At 44.5% G+C, this 25,659-nt stretch overlaps 1 protein-coding gene across 8 annotated transcripts in view; it reads right to left on the bottom strand.

The window, feature by feature from the left end:
• The window catches only part of DYRK3 (dual specificity tyrosine phosphorylation regulated kinase 3), a 46,416-nt gene that overhangs the window by 9,682 nt on the left and 11,075 nt on the right, over positions 1-25,659 (bottom strand). For 4 of the 8 annotated variants that reach the window (XM_084853343.1, XM_084853348.1, XM_084853346.1 and 1 more), the window contains exons 1-2: positions 13,187-13,350; positions 8,608-8,723 (exon numbers count right to left, since the gene is read on the bottom strand). In XM_084853343.1, coding sequence (XP_084709469.1) covers positions 8,608-8,723; positions 13,187-13,229 — 159 coding nt within the window. In that variant the 5' untranslated portion in view covers positions 13,230-13,350. Of the gene's footprint in view, positions 1-8,607; positions 8,724-13,186; positions 13,351-25,659 lie in introns of those variants that run through there. The other 4 variants (XM_084853347.1, XM_084853342.1, XM_084853349.1 and 1 more) reach the window with 2 other exon arrangements.

Genomic DNA, 25,659 nt, shown 5'->3' with positions numbered 1-25,659 from the left:
CTCTTAGGGCAAATGACTTTCCCCACAACCTCCAAACAGCTGCGCTTAAAGATTGTTAGACATCTTCCCATAAATTCCACCCCATCTCCAAAACATAGAGCTTTAAGAAATAAACCCACAATTCTGCAAAATTAATGTTCTTCTAATCACCAAAATATTTGATAAACATTTGCATGCAGTAGAACTTCTTCATATTGATACACCCTGCAAACCAGGGAATAAAAAATATTTGAATGTGTTGTAGCTATGCTTTCTTTTTTAATGGCCTTAAGCCATTACAGCAGAACCACCCAGAAAACTCACAGCACTGAGCTCCAGCATTCAAAACAGGTGAGGCCGGTTTATGTCCTACCAGGGGCATTTTTATTTTATTTATTTAAAATAATTCTTGGCCACCTTTCAGGGCAGAAGCCCTCCCAAGAAGGAAGGCAAAGCAAGGCCAAACTCACCTTTTGCATCCTTGTCAGCAGTAGTTTATGTCAGAAACAAAAAAGGGGGGAGAAGGTAGGACTAAACCCACACAGCACACTCTACAGAGCAGCTAACAACTGCTCTGGGGAGCCACTGCCCATCCAAGCAGGCAATACTAAATCAGATGGACCAACAATCTGACTGGTGTAAGGCAGCTTCCTATGTTCCTATGAGCCCTAGCCCAGCAGAACAGCACATGTCTTACAAGCAGGAGGTTCCAGGTTCAAGCCCAAGATTGAACTTGTAATGGAAGAGAGCACAGTATCAGAGCCAATCAGAGGGAGGGCTGCACAGACCAAATGCCTGGCTCTCACATGACACAGCTTGCCTTTTGCATCAGCTGACCCACCTAAGTGTACATTCCCCCATGTCTGTTTGCCTGGCCCTGCTCATTAACCCCTCCACCTCTCAACTCACTGCCTCATTCAGCATGGCAGCAGTGACCAGGCTGCCCCCCCACAACCTCACTGAAGCTTAAGTGGCCAGAGGAGGTGCAGATCCTGAACCCTGGTAGCAAAGATGTCTCTGCACCCCACACCATTCAAAGTCCCATCCTCAAGTGAGAGAGGAATTACTTCCACCCATCCGGGTTTTATCTGCTCCACACCAGTCACAAACAACCAACAGCTGTGACAAAGTGGATGTGTTTAATAAACAGCATCAGAGCTGGAGTGGCTTCTGAAAAACACACAAGGGTGGGGTTGCCAACCTTCTTGCCCCAGCAGCACTTGCACACCTTTAACAGCTGCATGACAGATGACAATGTAGCAACTGCTGTTTGTGCCACTCTTCCATCCCCATGCTGGGTATGGCTTCACTGAGATAAATAATTGTCCATCAAGCAGCTTACAAAGATAGCGCTCCCCACTCGAACATGAAGGTTCACAACCTCACAGAGAAACAGCCAGAATCATACTGGTTACTGTTGCTGGTCATGCTGCAGTCTTCACTTGAGCTGCATGGTGCTGGGAATAAGGATCATCCTTGTTATTGCACCTGTTGGAGTCTGCCTATGGAGAGCCAAGAAACACACAAGGACAGTAGTGAGCAGTGGTCAGCAGCTGCAATATGTATTTCCCAGATCTAGATGCTCAGTAGATGTTTGTAAACAAGTGAGTGACCATTTTTGCCACCTAGGTGCTCCCCCAGTGCCCTTTCCTTAGCTCCCACACCCACCCCTGTTGGGGAATGGACTGTAGCCACTAACACAATACTTACCTATCTCTTGTAGGGAGTTGCAGTCAACTCTGTATGCAGCAGATGTTTGTTCTGCGACCAGGCCGTAAGCCCCATCTCCAAAAGGGATCATGAATGTTTGGAGTGGAACATGTGGCATTCATAGTCACAGAGCTTACCTTCATGTGGGGGTTCATGGCCACTTTCTGTACGGTGCATACTTACCCTTACGTCCCCTGTGTAAGTGACATTGCTACTAGCCACTGAGTGAGGAAGAATGGTTAGCCAATAGAATTGATGAGTGAGTGAGTGAGTGAGCGAGCGAGAGACCACGTGTGTGTGTGTGTGTGTGTGTGAGTGAGAGAGAGAGAAAGGAGGGAGGGAGGGAGGGAGGGAGGGAGGGAGGGAGGGAGGCGTGGTGGTGAAGACACAGGAGACCTTTATAGCAGACACACTATGAGGCATCATATCTTCCTTCCTCCCTTTGTTTACCTGCATGGGGTATGTTGGTCTTGCACCCCCAGTTGTGTTAGTGGAATAGAAATGCCAGCTGTGCGTCTGTGTGCGGAGTCATGAGGTAGGATAGCTGTAGGGGTTCTGAGAAGACAAGTGTTAGCAGCTGGCTCTTCCTGTATATGTTCTGAGGCAAGGCTGTTTGTGCAATGTACCCTTTCTCCATTGCTCCCATCACATGAAGCCAGAGAGTCCCATGCCGTGTGTTCTTTTGTCTGAGCTATAGTTCCCCACCAGGGGGTTTATAGTCTGCTCTTGGTGTGCTGAAAATCTAAATTCTATGCTCCATTATGGTGTTGGGGGTGGAGCAGAAGGTGGACAGTGTATTCTGACTCTCCATTAAGTTCAGTGGGAATGTTTTAACCCTCATCCTGTATTATGGGGGACTTTCCTTCCCCAGGCTCACATTTTGTTGTTTAATTTACACATATATAATCTAGCCCTTATAGGACATTGTCACCTGCATGTTAGTAAACAATGTCTCCAAATTTCAGCCACCTGCCTTTTACAGTTTTCTGTAACCATAAACCAAAACATGCCTGGGACATAAAATATCCCATGAAATCCGTGGATTTTTGCTACTGAGGTGCTTTTAGCACCCCACACAATGTAATGTATTGGGGCAAAAAAATGTCCCGTGCCCTTCTGATTAAACTACAGGTGATCTTAGACTGCTTTGGGTACCAGGAAGAGGCGCAAACTCCTCCCTCACCCAAACACTGAGAAACTGAAATCTAAAATCATTATGCTGATTGTAATCTGCTGGGGGAAAGATCAGTCTCCAGTGGAGAAGGTCAGTGACCGCTGCTAGCAACAGAGAACAAAACAGTTACACCGAGAAGGGGTGGACAATGTGGAGGTGGGTTGGCATCACGTTCACCTGATTCTATCCAAGGCAAACAACATGGTGGTGCAGGTACCTTGAAAGGCAGGAATGGGAGGACCTGGCACACAACCCCAAAGCCAGTTCCCCAAAGGGCAGCCAAAGGCATTGTGTATGAACATCCAAGGCCAAAGAGGGGTGCCAGAAAAGACACTATTTCAGAAATCTTTGAGCTGCTTTGCACAGAACCCAGTGTTAGCCTCTTAACCCGTAACACAGAGAAGCAGAGTGTGTCACAGAGAATGGAATGAGAGCAACCCTACCAAAATGCATGAGTGGAAGCACCTTGATATTACTGAGTTGAAGGCATACATTGAACTATTGCTTCTGGCGGGGGTGTACTGTGGACATCATGAAGCCTTGGAGGAACTTTGGGAGTCAATTTAGGGGTGTAACTTTTTCAGAACTATGACCCTTAGAAGATTTTGTAACATCACAAGGTTCATGAGGTTTGATAAGACAACAAGAGAGACTTGCAGAGCTACTGACAAGCTTGCTGCCTTTCGGGATATTTGGACCATGTTTGTAGAGAAGCTACCCAAGTGGGTCAGCTTCTCTACAAACACCAGGGACAGACCTGAGTGTTGATGAGCAGCTGGTGGAGTTCAGGGGGCACTGTCCGTTCAAACACTACATGCTAAGTAACCCAGGGAAATATGGCATAAAGTTGTGATGGTGCTGCAATGCTGGGACATCCTATTCTCTCAGGGGAGGTGTGTACCTGGGCAGGCAGCCTGGAGCACCACGGGAAACCCAGCTTGGGTGACAACACTTGTAAAACCCTACTTCCACACTGGAAGAAATGTGGTGGGGGACAATTTCTTCACAAGTACTGAACTTGCTGAGGCAATGATAATCAAACACTTAACTTATGTAGGCACACTGAGAAGGAATAAACCGTACATCCCACCTGCGATGCAGCCACATCCATGCAGGGTACCACTGTCATCACAATTTGGTTTTGACTGTGATACTACTTTGGTGTCATATGTTCTCAAAAAAAAGGAAAGCTGTCATTCTCCTTTCCTTGATGCATCACGACATGGTGGTGTGTGGGGAGTCCAAAAAGTCAGATATAACTGCACATTACAATGCCACTAAAAGTGGAGTGGATAACCTTGACCACCTTGTAAGGAACTACACCTGTAAGCATAAAATTAACAGATGCCCTATGGTGCTTTTTTTAATATGCTGGACATTGCAGCCATGGCCAGCTATGTGTTGTGGGTCCACACACCCTCAGTGGGAGAACAGAGTGCCAAAAAGGAGAAGCCACCTGTTCCTCATGGCTCTTGGGAAAGAACTGATATGTGCAGAGGCACAGCGAAGACTGCAAGACACACCAAATCTTAGTGTAACCGTCAGGTCTGATGCACATGCTCTGGGTTGTATACTCCAACCTTTGCCTCCACCTGTACAACCCTCTGGATCAAAAGGATGCTGTCACTTCCGCGCTAGAGCAGTAGATAAAAAAACACCAGACAGTGCACCAGCTGTGGGAGGTTTGTTTGTAAGGAGCATTGCAACACTGAAGTGAAGTGCTCTTTGTCCCAGTAGGCTAGCACAAACAATGGCCTTTCATAGGGGACATTTGCCTCACCTAAGACAGTTGTCTGTATGGGGTAGAAAAATGACCCTAAAGGTGAATAATGGTAGTGTTCAAAAATTACATACATGTTTGTTCTTAGTTAATGCCACTTCCTGGTGGTGTTCTGCCATCTTTGGTCAAAAACATTGCTTTTATTGTTTCTAAGTAAAATATTTGATGTTTGAGGATTCAGAAATGATGTTGGTTACTCTATATGCAAAAACAGGGGGTTACTATGTATTCAAAACAAACATTCCACCTTATGTGATGGTGTGTTTTCTGGATCTGGGCATTTTGGTATTGTTAAACATACTTCATTATGATGAATAACAAAAAAAAGTGGTATTGTGGGATATTATATACCCCCAAATGTATTGGAATTCAGGTTTGGGTCCCAAAAGACTCCCAAACAACATTTGTTAGGTTTTTCTAGCAACCAGATCAGGGTTAACTTGTATATCTCTTTTGTCAGTATAACAGTTGTCAGTGTAGGGACCAGGCGTAGGGACCAGGAGCAGGGTCTGAGAGAGTTTAGGATTCAGACGAAGCTTGCTCCTAGCCCAACATCACCTACTTTTGGTCCCTGTGCTGGTGTGATGTCATGCTATAATGGAGAAAAGCTGGTGAATCCACAATGTTACACCAGTATAACCCTGATGCCAAGACAACACTGCCAGTACAGGGAATTTCTGCCAAATCTGAAGGCACTTCAGCTGGCATAGTTCTGCTAAGATTGCTGGAGGACTGAAGCCTCTCTTCTCATATAGGGAGTTTGGCTCTGGTTAATAGGGAAGCTAGGAACCCCCTTTCATCTCACTGGAACCATCTATCAAGATGTTTTGCACTTGGTTAGAACTCTAAATTTTGTTGTTCAGCTTTGGTAACTTGACTGAATTTGGACAGCTGAGATATGAAGGGTCCTCTCTCAAGTGGAATGACCAGCTGGATAATGATCTGATGACTTTTGGCAGACTGACCCACATTACAATTTTAACTTCAAGTTCCATTTCCAATAAGATGACTTCAGAGCAACCTGTCACCCTGCTTCCAACACTTCCTCTTGCAAAAGCTGGACTACATAGTTTACTTAGCTCATAGATACTAGCAGCCAAGATAACTGATTGACAACACGTGTGGTGTGTTGTTCAGGTCAGCTTTAGAGCTTTTTGAATGCTCCCAATATATACTAGACTTGGAAACTCCTGGCTCCCTCAATATTGCACTACTTACTTCTGAGTAAATATGCTTAGGGTTGCACTATAAGTACAATGGATTTACTCCTTAGTGTGTTGACACTGCAGTATTAGAGACCAACTGCTGGTTTTGAAAATGTGCAGTATGACCCTTTTAAAATCACTGAATACATACAAGAATGTATGCTGATTATATACAAGAATATCTATTTCAACATATAATGCTCATGTTTGGAAAAGATATTGAGCATTTTAACCTTTTTTCTAAAACTTTATTTATAATGGTATAAAGACAAATAGCATGGTGATTTAAACAATTTACAGATTTCTCACTTTCAGTTGTGCTAATCAGGCTAATGTCTTTACTTTAAAAAAAAAGGAAGAATATATGTATATGGACTTTAAGTACCACATTTGGCACTTCACAGATTTCTGAATCAGTGCAGGAACAAGTCCCACTTATTTCAGTGGGACTTACTCTCACATAAGTGTGCACAGGACTGCACTCTCAGAAGTACTGAGGATTGCATCAGAAACACCTCACAAGCTGGAAATCACTGACTAAGGACGCAATCCTATGACTGCTAGTCAGCGGCTAGACGGCCATAGGATAGGTCGGTTCCCAGGAACCAACCTCAGAGCCCACGCTCCAAGGTCAGTTCCCAGAGAACCGACCCCCAACCCCTCCCACACCACCTCACAGGCAGAGCGGATCGGCCCCGTGCTCCGCACTCATAAGAGCAGCAAAAACGAGGCGTTCTCAGGGCGGGGAGGTCAGAAATGCCGGTACGACATATCCTATGTGTCGTCTGGCTGGCGCTTCCTGTGGTCCAAGGTCCCACAGCTAGACAGCCATAATTGGCTGTCTAGCCACGAAAGCAGGGCAGGGGGAGTGAGGAGGAGATCCACTCTTCCCGCCTTGCACTGGATAGGCGGTCTCCCCCAGAGTCAGAGGTGATCGTCGGTCCACATAGGATTGCTTCCTCCAAGGCTTACTTATAGGAAAACATGACAGTACTCCCTTATATACATTAATTCATTCTAAATATGAGAGCACATGCTTGAATTTTGTTGACTTTTCCCCCCTTATCAATGTTGGCTTGTGATCTGACAGACACCAGTTTCCAACAGGCATTATCCGACCCAATGTATTTGTTTTCAATTCTCTTTGTCACATTTTAATCCATTTCCTCCCTCTGGCTTTTAGCCACAAGTTTCCAATAAGCAATCATCACATGACAGAATGATGAAACTGTACATGTCGGTTTCTACTATCATTGATCAGACTATGCAGACAAGCTTTATTTTCACTTAGAATAGAATCCCCCTGTTGCTGGAAAGAATTTACACTGCACCTTACAGTTAAGATAGTTGCCAAAGCTGGATATCATTACTGCAACCAAACCGAGCCACTTCAGCCAGCTCAAAAATATATAAGATTCAGATTAAGACATCTTTCATTTCTACAGATCAGAATTCAAGTGACAGAAAACATTGGTGTTCTCAAAAGGAACAGCATTCTTGTTTGTGAGCACATTGCTTCTTTTAAATAAAGATACCACAGAACCAATACTTGTTGGAAAGAAACTTGTTCTGCCCTGTAATTAAGTACTTGCCTAGTTACCAGTTGCAAGTAAAAATGTCTGGAGACATAGACATAGCCCTAGTACTCCTGTGTAAGCACCGACTACAAATGTAGCAGCCACAGCGGCCCAGATAAAACCAGTGGAGTGCTGTAGTGTGATTTCTCTCACTTCTGACTCACAAAGAGAGAGTGAATGCAATGGTCAGTCTTAATCTCCATTGCTTGCTTCATCCCCAATGGGATACGTATTCACTTCTACTGTTTTTACTTCAGTCTAGAATATTCTAAAATAAATTCACTTACTCAATGGTTGGAAAACAAAACATTATATTCAAGTTAACCAGCCACAGAAAAGGTGCTCTTGCCACATTTATTCTGGACTAAGTTGGACAAGAATGGATTCAATCATGATATGGAATTTTTAATGTATACGTTGATGTTTGTCCTGAGGAAAACACGATGTTCAGAATACACTGAGAAACTAGAAGCCAAGCTTATTAATACGTTTTTCATGCACCCACAGATTTTGCCTTATTCAGCTAGCTAGCTGGACCAGGGAAGAAGGGACCAGTGGCTAATGAAGTTCCACTTATTCTTGTTACATACATTGTGCATAATATACAGTAAATAAGCTGTACATAGAGAAAGTGGGGGGAAAGGGAAAGGAAAAGCACCAAGTAATGAGGTTGTACTTCTAAAGTGTTAGGTGTATTGGCTGCCCAGAGGGAGGGAAGCTTGTAGGGCTTCTTAATTCAGCTCACTTGCCAGGAGATGCTAAGGCTCCTCTCTCTTCCCTTACCTGGGCATGACTGGTACAGTCACCAGGCCATTTCCAACACCAAGAACACCTCCCCAGGCTATGCTACAATGGGGGAGGGGAGAAGGAAAGCACTAAAGCAAGCAGAACTGCAGGCAGGTGACCACCCCCAGAAAACATATTTGCAGGGCTGTACTAGTTAGGACAGGAATGAATTATTGACAAAACACACACACGCACACACATCATGTTATTAAGTAACATTCTTGATCATGCTGAAAAGCCTAGGAAAAGTCAATACAGAATACAATGCTTTATTGCGGTATTCCTCATTGATACAGCTGCATTAATATCTCACTTTGTTAATGCATCCAGTTATAAAACTTATCTGTTTGTGTCGTACCAGCAGTAACTGAATCCAAGAAGCTTAAAATTACTTACATTAGGTCTCCCCAGTGAAGGAAGTCCAGAAGGGGTACATTCTTCCTTTGTAGAATCTGAATATCTAATCTGATCTATTCTCATGTAGGAATCATACAAGCCATCTCCAAACCTGGCTGGAAATAACAAGATGGTCAGTCAAAACTAACACCAATTCATATAAACAGTACATTCAATTTCTTTTTAATTAATTTTTATTTTTAACTTGTAGAGGATAAATACACAGCAACCATTCACAAGTAATAAGTCACTTACTAATTCTTAAGGCTAAGGCTTACTTTTCGGCTTAAATTGAAGAACGTCGGGAAAACCACTAAACCGTTCAGGTATGACCTAAATCATATCCCTGATGAATATACAGTGGAGGTGAGGAATAGATTTCAGGGATTAGACCTGATAGACAGAGTGCCTGAGGAACTATGGACGGAGGTCCGTAACATTGTTCAGGAGGCAGCAACGAAATCCATCCCAAAGAAAAAGAAATGCAAGAAAGCAAAGTGGCTGTCTGATGAGGCTTTACAAGTAGCTCACGAAAGAAGGGAAGCGAAAAGCAAGGGAGAAAGGGGAAGATATACCCAACTGAATGCAGAGTTCCAGAGAATAGCAAGGAGAGACAAGAAGGCCTTCTTAAATGAACAATGCAAAGAAATCGAGGAAAACAACAGAATGGGAAAGACTAGAGATCTCTTCAAGAAAATTGGAGATCTCAAGGGAACGTTTTGTGCAAAGACGGGCATGATAAAGGACAAAGAAGGCAGGGACCTAACAGAAGCAGATGAGATTAAGAAGAGGTGGCAAGAATACACAGAAGAACTATACAGGAAAGATCTGAATGTCCCTGATAGCCATGATAGTGCGGTCACTGAACTTGAGCCGGACATCCTCGAGAGTGAAGTCAAGTGGGCCTTAGGAAGCATTAGTAACAACAAAGCTAGCGGAGATGACAGTATTCCAGCCGAGCTATTTAAAATCCTAAAAGATGATGCTGTTAAAGTGCTGCATTCAATATGCCAACAAATCTGGAACACTCAACAGTGGCCACAAGACTGGAAAAGGTCAGTTTACATTCCAATTCCAAAGAAGGGCAACGCCAAAGAGTGTTCAAACTACCGCACAATTGCGCTCATTTCACATGCCAGCAAGGTGATGCTCAAAATCCTACAAGCTAGGCTTCAGCAGTATGCGAACCGAGAACTACCGGAAGTACAAGCTGGGTTTAGAAGAGGCAGAGGAACTAGAGATCAAATCGCCAACATTCGCTGCATCATGGAGAAAGCAAGAGAATTCCAGAAAAACGTCTATTCCTGCTTCATTGACTACGCTAAAGCCTTTGATTGTGTGGATCACAACAAACTGTGGCAAATTCTTAAAGTGATGGGAGTACCAGACCACCTTACCTGTCTCCTGAGAAACCTGTACGAGGGTCAAGAAGCAACAGTAAGAACCAGACATGGAACAACCGATTGGTTCAAAATTGGGAAAGGAGTACGACAAGGCTGCATATTGTCACCCTGCTTATTTAACTTATATGCAGAGTACATCATGAGAAATGCCGGGTTGGATGAATCAGAGGTCGGAATTAAGATTGCTGGGAGAATTATCAACAACCTCCGATATGCAGACGATACCACCCTAATGGCAGAAAGCGAAGAGGATCTAAAGAGCCTCTTGTTGAGGGTGAAAGAGGAGAGTGCAAAAGCTGGTTTGAAACTCAACATTAAAAAAACTAAGATCATGGCATCTGGCCCCATCACTTCCTGGCATATAGAAGGGGAAGAAATGGAAGCAGTGACAGATTTTACTTTCTTGGGCTCCAAGATCACCGCAGACGGTGACTGTAGCCATGAAATTAAAAGACGCTTGCTCCTTGGGAGGAAAGCTATGGCCAACCTAGACAGCATAGTAAGAAGCAGAGACATCACCTTGCCGACAAAGGTCTGTCTAATCAAAGCTATGGTTTTCCCAGTAGTAATGTATGGCTGTGAGAGCTGGACTATAAGGAAGGCTGAGCGCTGAAGAATTGATGCTTTCGAACTGTGGTGCTGGAGAAGACTCTTACGAGTCCCCTGGACTGCAAGGAGGTCAAATCAGTCCATCCTAAAGGAAATCAACCCTGAGTGCTCATTGGAAGGACAGATAATGAAGCTGAAGCTCCAATATTTTGGCCACCTAATGCGAAGAGAAAACTCCCTGGAAAAGACCCTGATGCTGGGAAAGACAGAGGGCAAAAGGAGAAGGGGACAGCAGAGGATGAGATGGCTAGATAGCATCACGGATGCAATGAATATGAACTTGAGCACGCTCCGGGAGAGAGCGCAGGACAGGAAGGCCTGGCGTGCTATGGTCCATGGGGTCACGAAGAGTCGGACACGACTGAACGACTGAACAACAACAAGGCTTACTTAGCTTTAGAATATGTTTTTGAAATGAGCTCTCAAACTAGGCTCACCATCACATGTTGAAGTGTCAGTCTTAAAAGTTTTCACCCAACAATGTGCTTTAAATTAAAAAGTGTGTGTGTTTGTCTGTTCTTAGGGGGAGATAATGCTGTAATAGCTGCATAAATATGAGATATTAGGTTAAATTGCATTGTTCTATCAGCAAGTATAAATCAACGTCTATTAACTGAGGCAGAGAGAATTATACACCCCAAAATGTTGATTACCATTCAGTCACTTCATATTGGAACATAAGCTCAATAGTCTACAAACACCATATTTAAATAAAATCCAAGAACACAGATTTCAAGATTTCTTATGCTAAGGCTGCAGTTCTACACACACTTACCTGGATGTAAATCCCACTGAAACCACTTGATTCCAAATAAACATGCATAGGATAGGGCTATAAATAGTTCTCTTAATTGTTGAATTATTTTTAAGCTGCTCTGATTAGGGCATAATCAGCCAAATAAAATTATATCTTTCTCACTTGAACACTACATTTATAGTTTGTTGTTTTTTAAATGAACAAATAAATGCCACATAGACACCGGAATCTGGTAGCAACATATGCACGGCTGTACAGTGTTCTACTCCTGAGAGTGCTCTATTTTTACAAGTGCATTCTATAAAAGTACACCAATACTGAAAAATCTATACTATGAAGGAAACAGAAAGGAAGAGGATCCTTCCCTCTCCCCCCTACTTGCTTAATCACTAGAGAAACTAGCTTCTTTTTAAACTTGGATTGCAAGCAAGCAAACAAATAAAACAGTTACATATGAATTACTGCTGACTGGAAGAAAGGAATGCTCCTTGTCCTATACTAACTGAGAACACAGCAAAAAGAAGCCAACTAATTTTCTGAAGGAAAAATGTAAAAAAAAAATCTTCCTTATCCTGCATTTGGCAGCGACTTGAAGAAATCCGGCCGGCTTCAAGTCTCTTAAAGTCAAGTAACAGCAACCATTGTAGACCCCTGCGGATTACTCTTCCCCTGCCGCTAAACTCGCCGAGACGTAACAAAGCAACTGTTATAACACCCAAGAAAAAGGCAATGGAAATCAACGCCGTTTCCTATTGTGAGGCACAAGGCCGCCCCATCAACCCTCCGGATTCAAGCCAGCTTGTCCGTTACAATCAGACGCCGGCTGCTTTGTTTTTTTAAACCCTCTCATGTGACGGGAGTTTTCCATTGGTCTCCTGGGGAAACGGTCCTGAAAGGGCTGCGGAGGCTTCCTCCGCATTTCTGTGGCTGGATTCCATCCTCCCCAGCTAAAACACACAGAAACTCTCACCAGGCCTGCAATCTTGTGCACATTTCACTCGGGAAATCTGCCCCACAGCGAGGCTTATCCCCGAACGAACTCGCACAGGGTCGGGCTTTAACGTTCCGTCGAATCGTGCCCTTTTCTTCCACGTGGCCCTACGAGCCTCCTGCGAAAGCCTCGGCGGCCCGTTATGACAAATACACGTCCCAGCCGGATTTTTACCCCCTTCCTTCCCTCCCTCCGCCAGCCCTCAGAGCGCTCCTCTCCGTAATGCAGGGTCCCATCATCGCCACCACACCCCGTTCCACGTACCGCAGGCGGCCACCGCCGCCTTCTGCTGCGGAGCACAACTCCCAATCGCTTAAAACGGATTAGTTACCCTCCCAGTCCTCACAAACAGGCTGACAAAAGAAAGGTGAAAAAGAAGAGCAACGAAGGCGATTTCCCCTCTTCCGCCGCCCGACAACGAATTGCGTGGGAGGCGGCGACCTCAGAAGCGGGTCGCTTTTCCTTAAAACATTCACCCCCTCCCGCCCCCCGTTGTGGGCGATCTCCCACCTTCGGAATCCCCGTGGCACAATATGTGGATGAAGGACACACAACGCGGCCTTCCCCCGAGGGCACCGGGGCCGTGTGTGTGGATACAGACACACGAATGAATCAGTACTTCGAAGCCAGGATCACCCCTTCCCCGAGTCTTTGTCGGGCCCCAAAGGGCCCTTTTGCCATTATGCTGCAGACCTGGACACGTGGAAGGCTCCATTGCGGGGGGGGGGGCGAGGAGAAGAAATGAGGGCCAAGGCGCACCTAGAAGGAGCCTCATAAAGCTCCCCCCACCCCATATTATTCAGGCCGAGCGGTTATTACCTGCGGTGAGGGGACCCTCCGGCTTCCTGCTCAGCAGCATCATGGCGACGACGGTAGCGGGGGGGAAGCCCGCGGGCCGTACGCCCCATCACCCTGCCCAGGCCTGCACGGCACTCCGTTCCCCCACTTCGGCTTGTGCTGGCTGGCTGGCCTCCTGCTTCTCTGAGGCTGTAGCAGGACGGGCGGGGCCGCGGCAGCGCTCAGGGCGCGGTTGCTAAGGGAACGGCTGCTTGGGTCGCTCTGCGCTTGCGCAGAGAAAGGAGGGGACGAGGGAAAGGGAGAGGGAGGGCTCTCAGGGGAAAGGGGGATGAACGCGGAGCAAGGTGGGGAGCCTGAAAGCGTGGGCAGGTACCTCGAGGACTTCATCCGAAACTGAAATAAAATGCATTTGAGCCGGCGTCAGCTTATGGCGGAGTGCCTCTGAGCCTGTACAAAGCCAATTCCTCACAGTAACCATGACTATAGGTACCCCTGAGACTATGAGGAAGGCTAGACAGGCTCGAGTTTCGGGCAAGTATTTTTTGTTTAAAGAAAATAGGTACGGGGTACGCCTTCTTTTGCGAAGAGAAAACTCCCTGGAAAAGACCCTGATGCTGGGAAAGGCTGAAGGCAAAAGGAGAAGGGGACGGCAGAGGATGAGCTGGCTAGATCGCATCACCGATGCAATGAAGATGGACTTGAGCACGCTCCGGGAGAGAGCGGAGGACAGGAAGGCCTGGCGTGCTGTGGTCCACGGGGTCACGAAGAGTCGGACATGACTGAACAACAACAACGCCTTCTTTTGGAGGGTTGTTACCTCCACAACAAGACGTGGTAAACAAACAAGCGCACCCACAGGGCTTTTTAAGGCGGCACATTTGCTTTGGAGGAAGCCCCGTCAAACTCAAGGGAGACTTCGAACCAAAACAACAGTCAGGTTGCAATCCTATACCTGCGAGTTACCTGCTTACCTGCGAGGTGAACTCTATGGGACTTACTTCCCATTAGACGTGCATAGGATTGCCCGGCCAGTCTTGTAACACCTTAAAGACTAACACATGTATTGGCATACAATGCATCAAGAGTTATCCTAAATTAGAAGGTCTTTAAGGTGTTTGGGGGTGCCACAAAGCTTTGTTTTTAGTGCAACAGACTAATACATCTACTATCCCTCTGGACAGTTACTTTGAATAAGCATACATAGAGTAAAACTGCAAATGATTTTAAAGCACCACTTTTACTTATCAGAAATGCTCGATAAAGAAAAAGAGAAAGGCAGTTATTTTTTTCAAGGGGGAAACATAAGGAAAGGTCACAAAAGTAATAAGCTAAACTAGAGAAAAAACAGCTTCCTGTCATGCCAGAACCTTTAGACTCCCCCTCTCCTTTTTCTGTGACTTTTAAGGCACACTGTATTTTCAACATCATCTTCTCCATCTCTTTCCTTAAGATATTTGGGCCTCCTGTGAGCCCTCTTTCTACTCCGGCAGTGTCAGCTCCAGGTTTTTTGAGGGCCTTGAATCTTTTCACCACTATTGTCACTTGCTATTGACAATTGAAGGATATAACTTGTTCAAAAAGAACAGGAGGAACAGAAAGGGAGGTGGAGTTGTACTATATGTTAAAAATACATATCTCTGTGCAGAAATACAGCAGGATGAGCTTGGTAGCCCCATCAAGAGCATCTGGGTTAAAACAAATGGAGCAAAGAATAAAAGGCACATAGTGGTCGGAGTCTACTACTGGCCACCCTATCAAGGAGAAGATGAGGATGAAACTATTAAAAAGCAAATTACCAATGTTTCAAGGAAGCATGATGTAGTAGTAATGGGGGACTTCAATTTCCCCAATATTTGTTGGGAGACAAATTCTGCAAAACATGGCCCCTCCAAGAAATTTCTGGCTTCTGTTGTTGATAACTTCCTCCTACAAAAAGTGGAGGAAGGAACTAGAGGATTGACTATCCTTGACTTGATCCTAACCAGCAGAGATGACTTAGTGGATAAAGTAGCAGTTACGGGAACTCTCGGGGAAAGTGACCATGTTATACTTAAGTTCCTGGTTCTAAAGCAAGCAAAAGCCGAGTGTAGCCAAATGCGCACCCTGGATTTTAGGAAAGCCAATTTGTAACAATGATAAGTAAGGTCCCATGGCAAGTGACTCTAATGAGAAAAGGAGTCCAAGATGGGTGGGAGTTTTTAAAAAAGGAAATTCTAAAGGCACAATTTCAAACCATTCCAACAAGAAAAAAAGGGGGGACGACAACAGAAGCAGCCAATGTGGCTTCACAAAAAGCTTAGAGATGACCTGAAAACAAAAAAGGACACATACTGGAAGTGGAAGGAAGGCCAAGCTACAAAGGAAAAGTACAGGCAGGTAGCACAGAATTGCAGGGATGGTGTCAGGAAGGCTAAAGTTGAGAATGAGCTGGGGTTAGTGAGGATTGCTAAAAGCAACAAAAAGGTTTTCTTCAGATACGTGCATAGTAAAAGACAGAGGAAAGAAATGGTGGTTCAACTACTAAATAAGGATGGCGAAATGATAACAGATGACAAAGAAAAGGCAGAATTGCTAAATTCCTACTTTGGCTGTATCCTCCCCAAAGAGAGTCTATGACCTCCTTGGCAAAGGCAAAGTGCAGGCCGAAGGGGCAGGACTGCAGCTTGAGATCGATAGGCATATGGTCAAGGAACACCTAATTACTTTGAATGAGTTCAAATCTCCAGGCCCAGATGAACTGCACCCTAGAGTAATAAAGGAACTGGCAGAAGAACTCTCAGAACTGCTGTCTATTCTCTTTGAGCAATCATGGAGGACGGGTGAAGTGCCAGATGATTGGAGGAGGACTAATGCTGTCCCTATCTTCAAAAAGGAGGAACCTGGGAACTACAGACCAGTCAGTCTGACACCAATCCCTGGGAAAATTCTGGAGCAGATTATAAAGCAATCCATCTGTAAGCACCTTGAAAACAATGCAGTGATGACTCGAAGCCAACATGGATTTGTCAAGAACAAATCCTGCCAGACAAATCTGATCTCATTTTTTGATCAGGTAACCTCCCCTGTGGACTGTGGGAATGTTGTGGACATAATATACCTGGACTTCAACAAAGCTTTCGACAAAGTGCACCATGATACCCTGATTAACAAACTAGCTAAAAGTGGGCTAGATGAAACAGCTATCAGGTGGATCCACAGTTGGCTACAGAACTGGACTCAAAGAGTGCTTATCAATGGGATCTTCTCAAATTGGGGAGAGGTAAGGAGTGGGGTTCTGCAGGGCTCAGTCCTGGCCCCAGTGCTCTTCAACGTTTTTATTAATGACTTAGATGAGGAGATGCAGGGAATGCTGATCAGATTTGCAGATGACGCAAAATTGGGCAGGATAGCTAATACCCTGGAAGACAGAAACAAAATTCAAAGTGATTTTGATAGGCTGGAGCGCTGGGCAGAAAACAACAGAATGAAATTTAATAGGAATACATGCCAAGTTCTGCACCTAGGAAAAAGAAACCAAATGCACAGTTACAAGATGGGCGATACTCGGCTCAACAACACTACAAGTGAGAAGGATCTTAGAATTGTTGTAGATCACAAGCTGAATACGAGCCAACAACATGATGTGGCTGCAAAAAAGGGAAATTCTATATTGGGCTGCATTAATAGAAGTATAGCTTCCAAAACCCGGGAAGTACTAGTTCCCCCCTACTCGGCACTGGTTAGGCCTCATCTGGAGTACTGTGCCCAGTTCTGGGCACCGCATTTTAAGAAGGATGCAGACAAACTGGAGAGGGTTCAGAGGAGGGCCACGAAGATGATCAGGAGACTGGAAACAAAGCCCTATGAGGAGAGATTGAAAGAACTGGGCATGTTTAGCCTTGAGAAGAGAAGACTGAGGGGAGATATGATAGCGCTCTTCAAGTCTTTGAAAGGTTGTCACAGACAGGAAGGCCAGGATCTCTTCTCGATCATCCCAGAGTGCAGGACATGGTATAATGGGCTTAAGTTACAGGAAAGCAGATTCCAGCTGAACATCAGGAAAAGCTTCTGGACTGTTAGAGCAATACGGCAATGGAACCAATTACCTAGGGAGGTAGTGGGCTCTCCCACACTGGAGGCATTCAAGATGAGGCTGGACAGCCACTTGTTAGAAATGCTTTGACTTGGATTACTGCATTGAGCAGGGGGTTAGACTTGATGGTCTTGTAGGCCCCTTCTAACCCTATGATTCTATTGCTCATTATCCTCTTTCTCATCATTGCTACCACTTGCTTGTTTGCCAGTGAGCAAGTAGGCAGATATTTCTCACCATCATTGTCGTCTGGGTCAGAGCAAGAGACAAGTGATAAGTAGGTTGCAATGGTGAGGAGGAGCAACTCCAGGGGGCTCTTGTCGGTGGGCCCCTACTGGGGTGTGGGCTTTTAGCAGATACCCAGCTATGCCTCTCTTTGACCCCGGCTCTGTACTCTGTGATGGAAACCTTCCTCTACTGATCCACCTACACCCAGCAAGAATCTCCTTGAGCCTTTTGTCTGCCAACTTGAGGCTAGCATTATTAATTAGAAGGCATTGTCCAGCTATTCCATCTTTTTTCTCCTTAGCAGGCTTTCTGCAGTAAGACAATAATGGAAGAAGCTGTGAGAAAACATGGGAGAGTTACAAATGGAAGACAATGTCATCTGGATCCTGCATAGAATTCTGTGAATGAGGTATGGGGTGATGGTGGCGCAATAAAAGCTTTGTCTGAAAGCATCTGTCAGGGTGGAAACTGAGCCGATAGAACTCCAGAGCAGTTCTGCTTCTGAGGAGGATCAGCAATCCATGGGAGAGGAGCCAGCTCATCCCTCACAGGCACAGCAGCTGGCAGAGATTCCTTCTGCCGGCATTCCTGAGATAGATAGTGACCCTGGTAGTGAGAGAGTGCGGGAACGGGGCTTGCTAGATGCTCGACGCAGACGCAGGGAGCGACCAGCGATGGAGGGCGTGGAAAGGCGGCATAGCGCCCATTTGGCATGCAAGCAACGGCCGTGTCCTGTGGACCCAAGGGAAAGAGGGAGGATCTCTCCCTAGCCCATAAGTTCAGGGTTTTCAAGTGACTCTCCTTCAAACAGGGACCAACTGCATACCCAGAGCATAGGCTACTCTGCTGTTCATTGCTTAGTCACTGGTGATTAGCATCTGAAAGAGTCATTAAGCTGTAAAAGGATTAAAGCCTTGAAAAGAATCCTTTCATCATGTCTTGAGTTGGCTATTGGAGTGTATTGAAAGAGGCCACTAGGGTGCTCCTGACAGCATCCTACATCCCACAAACATAGCCTGCTCACACCTGTTCTAGGTTCTATAGGTTAACACAGTATAATAAGGGAGCAATCCTATGGCCCCTAGACAGCTTCTGAGGGACCATAGGATATTTCAGATTCCCTGATTTGAGGTTCGAGACAGGGCTCTGACCTCGGAGTGGGGAATTTGACCTCCGTTCCCCACCCATCCCCTTGCAGCTGCTGCAGAAAGAACCACACCCGCTGCTCTCCAAGGTCAGGAACTCGACCTCAGTGAGTGGGGAGGAGACCAGAGAGGCCAAGATACAAATTATTCTGAGGCCTCTCCAGCTTCCTTTCTTCCTCTTCTGAAGCACCCCAGGTAGATGAGCCAAAATGCCCGTCTAGCGAAAAATGCAGAGTGGGAGGACAGGGAGGCGAAGATTACCTTCGCTACTCCTCCTGCCCTGCATTGGATGCTTGTAAGCCTCCGAATTTGAGGCTTTATGATCATCAAGGGTGCAGCCCATATGATTATGTCCTAAGTTACTGCTACCCTGTGCTAGTAAAAATAAAACATGATACCTATATATTGGCTTTATAGGATAAGGACAACATTTGATTTTTTGCAAAACATTTTGCAAAAGTGCAAAAAATCGTTAAAGGAAAAATCTCACACAAATACCACCTCTTGAGCATTCTTCTGTGCTTGATTATAATAAGAGTTTAGAGTGCAGGGAAAACACTTTGCTTATTACCTATTCCCACATAATAAGTCTGTTCTGTTCTAAGAAAGGAAAATATTGCCATTATCCTGAAGAAACATATTTTATGCTGGCATACACCTTTCATTCTCTGAACCCCTAAAGTGAATGTATCCATCATAGTCCAATTCTTAGTTAAAAACTCCCATTGACCTCCACACAGTTTTTAAGGATACCTTTTGTATACTCTGCTTAAAGACTAGAGTAATTGCTGGCAAAGCTCCCATTAGTGCTAACGGGTAGATATCAGGGCCCAAAGTGAAACATTAACCGCCCTATATGAAATACTTTAAATTAATATCCCATTATTAAATCTTTTAGTTTGCTGCTCAAGGGTACGTGAATAGTTTTGCATAAAGGAAAACTGAGAGCTATCTAGTGCTGTTAACAGGGATCATAGCCCTGCTCTTGTCTTGTCCCTTGGGACATATGTGCTGTATCATGCAATTTTGCTTAAGGAAGCTTAAGGAAAACAATAAACATTTAAACCTCCCACCCCGAAATAACCTTTGAACATGTCAGGTTATGTTCATCAAGACTATGCCATCATTTACTGTATTCTACTGCTTTCTATCCTTTGTAGTCCCATAAGGAACAATACTGGGTGTGCCTGCAATGTGGGGCAGCCCTTTTATACTGTGTGAACCATGTCACAAGTGCATTGTCCTTCCACACAGTTTGGATTATCCCAGCCAGGTGGGCTCTACCTTGGAAGCTGGGGGCAGGTCAACTAGGTTGTCCCTCGAAATGCATGGCTGAGGTTTGCATTTCTGGAACCCCTAAAAGAAAAAACAGCAAATCTCACCAGAGTGGTGAAACTGCATTTCCCTACAGTAACAGAAAAGTGAAATAGTGCCATCCTTATAAAGACCATTGGCTACTGATGCCCAGTTTTTGACAGATTTTCACAATGGAAGACTAACTGCATTGCTATTATCAATGTCAGAACAGCCAGCTCCACCCAACCAGAGCACAAACATTGGGGTGGGGAGAGAAGTTACACTTTTCTAGGGTATCCTGGCAATCCAGGATACCTGACCCAGGCTGCAAGCCCATTACAATAAGGAAACGAAATAGGCTAAATTGTAGATCATGCTTGAGGATATTTATGGAAACTTATTTCTCTGTATCTGTATTCCAGTTGTCCAGATCTTATGAGATTTGCTGATGCCAATCACAAGCAATGTTAAGAGCAAAATATTCTGAATAGTGAGTTGCTGACTCAGGCCCTTTTCTAGAACAGAGTGAGTCAGTGTGCTTGCGCAGTTAAACTAGGACATAGTTTGAAAAACAGAGATTTGGGCTTCCCTATGTAACATGCTGTCTTAAGAACTACCAGTCCCAGAGTTTCTTGTGCATAGACAGGATGGGGAGACAGCTAGGGAGAGGGGCAAAGCACCATAATAATCAGGGACGTTGATCCCAGGGAACAGTGGAAACCAATGCTGCTGCTGCTAGTCATAAAGTTACAAAACAGTCAGCAAGCTTATCAGACTTTTTTACAGGCTGGATGTTATGTTAAACAAAAAATAGCAAAAAGGAGGTGGGGGGTGAGGGATAATAGAAAAGCACCGGTGTGGGACATAGTGTAATTTCAGAAATGTAGCAAATGTAATTTAACAACTAAAATAGAAACTTCTTTCATGACTCATGAGATTCCATTATGGGATGGAATTGTGTTATGTGTGTGAGAGGAGGCCACTTTACAAGTTTATATTGGGCTTCAGAAAATGATGCTTGGGCCCTGAGACTGTTTCTGAGATTGTCAAAAGTTTAACGCACACACTTTGTTGTAGTGAAAATTAAAGTAAGTTGGTGTGGTATAGTGATTGGTGTGCTGGGCTAAGATCTAGGAGGCCAAGGTTCAAATCCCCCTTAGCCTTGAAGTTCATTGGATGACTTTAAGCCAGTCACTCTCTCTCAGCCTAACTGACCTCACAGGATTGTTGGGAGGATAAAATGGGTGGGGGTAGAATTATGTATGTCACCTTAAGCTCCATGGAGGCAAAGTGGAATATAAATAAGGAGAATAATTTTACCTAGCTTCCCGAACCTGTTGCCATCCAGTTGTGTTGGACTATAATGTAGTCCAACACATCTGGAGGATGCCAGGTTGGAGAAGCCTGATTTAACCTCTCTCCAAGATCACTTTGAGTGAGACTACTCAGATTCCCTTTGTTTCTTATGCAGGAGCTGCCAGTGAGATGTGATTTCAATTCACATTACATTACGTTGAGGTTAATGTGCAAGAAGCACACTGAATAAATAAGACCATGTCAGCATTTGTACTTCCTTTTTGGGTTCTTCTCTGTATTGAAACATTTCTGAAGAAAGAATAAAGGATGAGCCTGTTTCATACAAGTCAAACTCTAGTTAGAGTTACAAACAACATGTTGCCTGCCACCTGTCGACTTAAAAAAAATCCAATAATAATACTCTCCTCTTAAATGTACGATATTTCACCTCATTCCATTTCAAAGTGGAAACTGAGTAAAACCAGAATATTACTTATCTATTTCTTCTTTTTTACATGCACCAGAAAAATAATCTTCATAGTATGAGACCAATTCTCTGGTTTCTTTCAAATAGCTTCTGTCTTGAATGTTTTACACATTTTTGCTTGAAGTGCTTGACTCATTTAAAAAACAACAACACTGAAACAAATGATCAGCAACCAGACAACTGTTGAAATAGCTTTAAATTGGGAGTTAAATGTGAATTGCTCTAATCTTGCAGCTGGATGCAGCTATGTAGATACCCATTTCAGTGATTCAGGAGCTTGCTTTCTTATGGATATATATACTCAGAAGGCCATGGGTTCACACAATCCTATGCATATTCACTTAGAAGTAAGTCCCTCTGAGTTTGATGGAATTTATTCTCTGGGAAGTGTGTTTATGATTGTAGCCTGCAAGGATCAAGACGGACAGGAACATGAATAATTTACAGTGCAATCCTATGCATGCTTACTCAGAAGAACACAGTGGAACTTATTATCAAATAAGAGTGCACAGGATTACAGCCTTATACGATTTCATCTGTTGTACCTTCTGCTCCATACAGTCAGTAAAAACAAGACCTGGTGCTGACTGTGGCTCAGATCATGAGCTGCTTCTTGCAAAATTTCGTCTTAAATTGAAGAACGTCGGGAAAACCACTAAACCGTTCAGGTATGACCTAAATCATATCCCTGATGAATATACAGTGGAGGTGAGGAATAGATTTCAGGGATTAGACCTGATAGACAGAGTGCCTGAGGAACTATGGACGGAGGTCCTTAACATTGTTCAGGAGGCAGCAACGAAATCCATCCCAAAGAAAAAGAAATGCAAGAAAGCAAAGTGGCTGTCTGATGAGGCTTTACAAGTAGCTCACAAAAGAAGGGAAGCGAAAAGCAAGGGAGAAAGGGGAAGATATACCCAACTGAATGCAGAGTTCCAGAGAATAGCAAGGAGAGACAAGAAGGCCTTCTTAAGTGAACAATGCAAAGAAATCGAGGAAAACAACAGAATGGGAAAGACTAGAGATCTCTTCAAGAAAATTGGAGATCTCAAGGGAACGTTTTGTGCAAAGATGGGCATGATAAAGGACAAAGAAGGCAGGGACCTGACAGAAGCAGATGAGATTAAGAAGAGGTGGCAAGAATACACAGAAGAACTATACAGGAAAGATCTGAATGTCCCTGATAGCCATGATAGTGCGGTCACTGAACTTGAGCCGGACATCCTAGAGAGTGAAGTCAAGTGGGCCTTAGGAAGCATTAGTAACAATAAAGCTAGCGGAGATGACAGTATTCCAGCCGAGCTATTTAAAATCCTAAAAGATGATGCTGTTAAAGTGCTGCACTCAATATGCCAACAAATCTGGAACACTCAACAGTGGCCACAAGACTGGAAAAGGTCAGTTTACATTCCAATTCCAAAGAAGGGCAACGCCAAAGAGTGTTCAAACTACCGCACCATTGCGCTCATTTCACATGCCAGCAAGGTGATGCTCAAAATCCTACAAGCTAGGCTTCAGCAGTATGCGAACCGAGAACTACCGGAAGTACAAGCTGGGTTTAGAAGAGGCAGAGGAACTAGAGATCAAATCGCCAACATTCGCTGCATCATGGAGAAAGCAAGAGAATTCCAGAAAAACATCTATTTCTGCTTCATTGACTACGCTAAAGCCTTTGATTGTGTGGATCACAACAAACTGTGGCAAATTCTTAAAGTGATGGGAGTACCAGACCACCTTACCTGTCTCCTGAGAAACCTGTACGAGGGTCAAGAAGCAACAGTAAGAACCAGACATGGAACAACCGATTGGTTCAAAATTGGGAAAGGAGTACGACAAGGCTGCATATTGTCACCCTGCTTATTTAACTTATATGCAGAGTACATCATGAGAAATGCCGGGTTGGATGAATCAGAGGTTGGAATTAAGATTGCTGGGAGAATTATCAACAACCTCCGATATGCAGATGATACCACCCTAATGGCAGAAAGCGAAGAGGATCTAAAGAGCCTCTTGTTGAGGGTGAAAGAGGAGAGTGCAAAAGCTGGTTTGAAACTCAACATTAAAAAAACTAAGATCATGGCATCTGGCCCCATCACTTCCTGGCATATAGAAGGGGAAGAAATGGAAGCAGTGACAGATTTTACTTTCTTGGGCTCCAAGATCACCGCAGACGGTGACTGTAGCCATGAAATTAAAAGACGCTTGCTCCTTGGGAGGAAAGCTATGGCCAACCTAGACAGCATAGTAAGAAGCAGAGACATCACCTTGCCGACAAAGGTCCGTCTAATCAAAGCTATGGTTTTCCCAGTAGTAATGTATGGCTGTGAGAGCTGGACTATAAGGAAGGCTGAGCGCCGAAGAATTGATGCTTTCGAACTGTGGTGCTGGAGAAGACTCTTACGAGTCCCCTGGACTGCAAGGAGGTCAAATCAGTCCATCCTAAAGGAAATCAACCCTGAGTGCTCATTGGAAGGACAGATAATGAAGCTGAAGCTCTAATATTTTGGCCACCTAATGCGAAGAGAAAACTCCCTGGAAAAGACCCTGATGCTGGGAAAGACTGAAGGCAAAAGGAGAAGGGGACGGCAGAGGATGAGATGGCTAGATAGCATCACCGATGCAATTAATATGAACTTGAGCACGCTCCGGGAGAGAGCGCAGGACAGGAAGGCCTGGCGTGCTATGGTCCATGGGGTCACGAAGAGTCGGACACGACTGAACGACTGAACAGCAACAACAACCTTCTGATACAAGCATAAATGTATAGCCTTTGTGTGGAAAGTGTTCTGAGAAGGATATAACAGTGAACATGACAGCCAGTCAAATTTCTCCCACCTTCATATTCTACCTACCTCAAATATGTTTTGACTGTAAATTAATGAAAGCAATCTCAATATTAAGACAGATGCAGAATCATTTGCCATATTAGTTTCAAAGAAAAACAACCGAGGCGGCAATCCTATGCCCACTTATGTTGGAATGAGCCTCAAGGACTTCAATGGGACTTGCTTTTGAGGAGACATGTACTATACTGTAAAGCTGCGATCCTATATCCACTTGCTTGGGAGTGCGTTCCATTGAATACAATGGACTGACTTTTGAATAGACATACACGGTATTGCATTTGTGGCCTAGAATAGTAAAGATTATCCTTGCTGCTGACTGAACACATGTGTACCTCTTCAGCTCCTTTGATCATATTCAGCTTCTCTGATCATATTCAGCTTCTCTGACTAGTCAGCTCTGTTAAGAGTGCTTATCTCTATGATTCTCGAAGGGCACTTCTACAATACAATCATTATAACTTTTTAACTTTGTTTAACTATTATGGCTCCCTCCAAGGAACTCTAGGAACTGTCATTTTGTGAAGATGCTGGTTAGAGTTTCCTAGTCTCTTATAGAACTACAATCTCTAAGGGTTTCCTGGAAGAAAGTAATAGTATTTCCTCTAAGCATGCATGAGAACATCAGAACGTAAGAAGAGCGGTGCTGGATCAGACCAAAGTCCTCCTCGTCCAGCATTCTGTTCACACAGTGGTCAACCAGCTGCACACAGGAAACCCACAAGCAGGACATGAGTGTAACAGCACCCTCCCACCCATGTTCCCCAGCAACTGGTACATAAGCATACTGCCTCATATTGCAGGTAGCATATAGCTATCTGGACTAATAGCCATTGATAGCCTTCTCGTCCAGGAATTTGTCTAACTCCCTTGTAAAGCTATCCAAATTGGTGGCCATCACTGCATCTTGTGGTAGTGAATTCCATAGTTTCATTATGTGTTGTGTGAAAAAGTACTTCCTTTTGTCTGTTGTGAAGCTTCCTCCCAGTTAGCTTCATGAGATGACCCTGGGTTCTAGTCTTATTAGAGAGGGATAAAAATGTGAAGGGAAGCTCTCTAAGAAAACTAGGGATGTATGAAACGACTTACCTGTTTCGTTTCGTGACATCTGCAGTGGGGGGGAGGCG

Source organism: Heloderma suspectum, chromosome 4 (assembly GCF_057233095.1).
Source record: "Heloderma suspectum isolate Gila_16-S chromosome 4, 16-S_ref, whole genome shotgun sequence".
NCBI classification, from domain to species: Eukaryota; Metazoa; Chordata; class Lepidosauria; order Squamata; family Helodermatidae; genus Heloderma; species Heloderma suspectum.
This window is presented reverse-complemented; position numbering and strand designations above follow the sequence as displayed.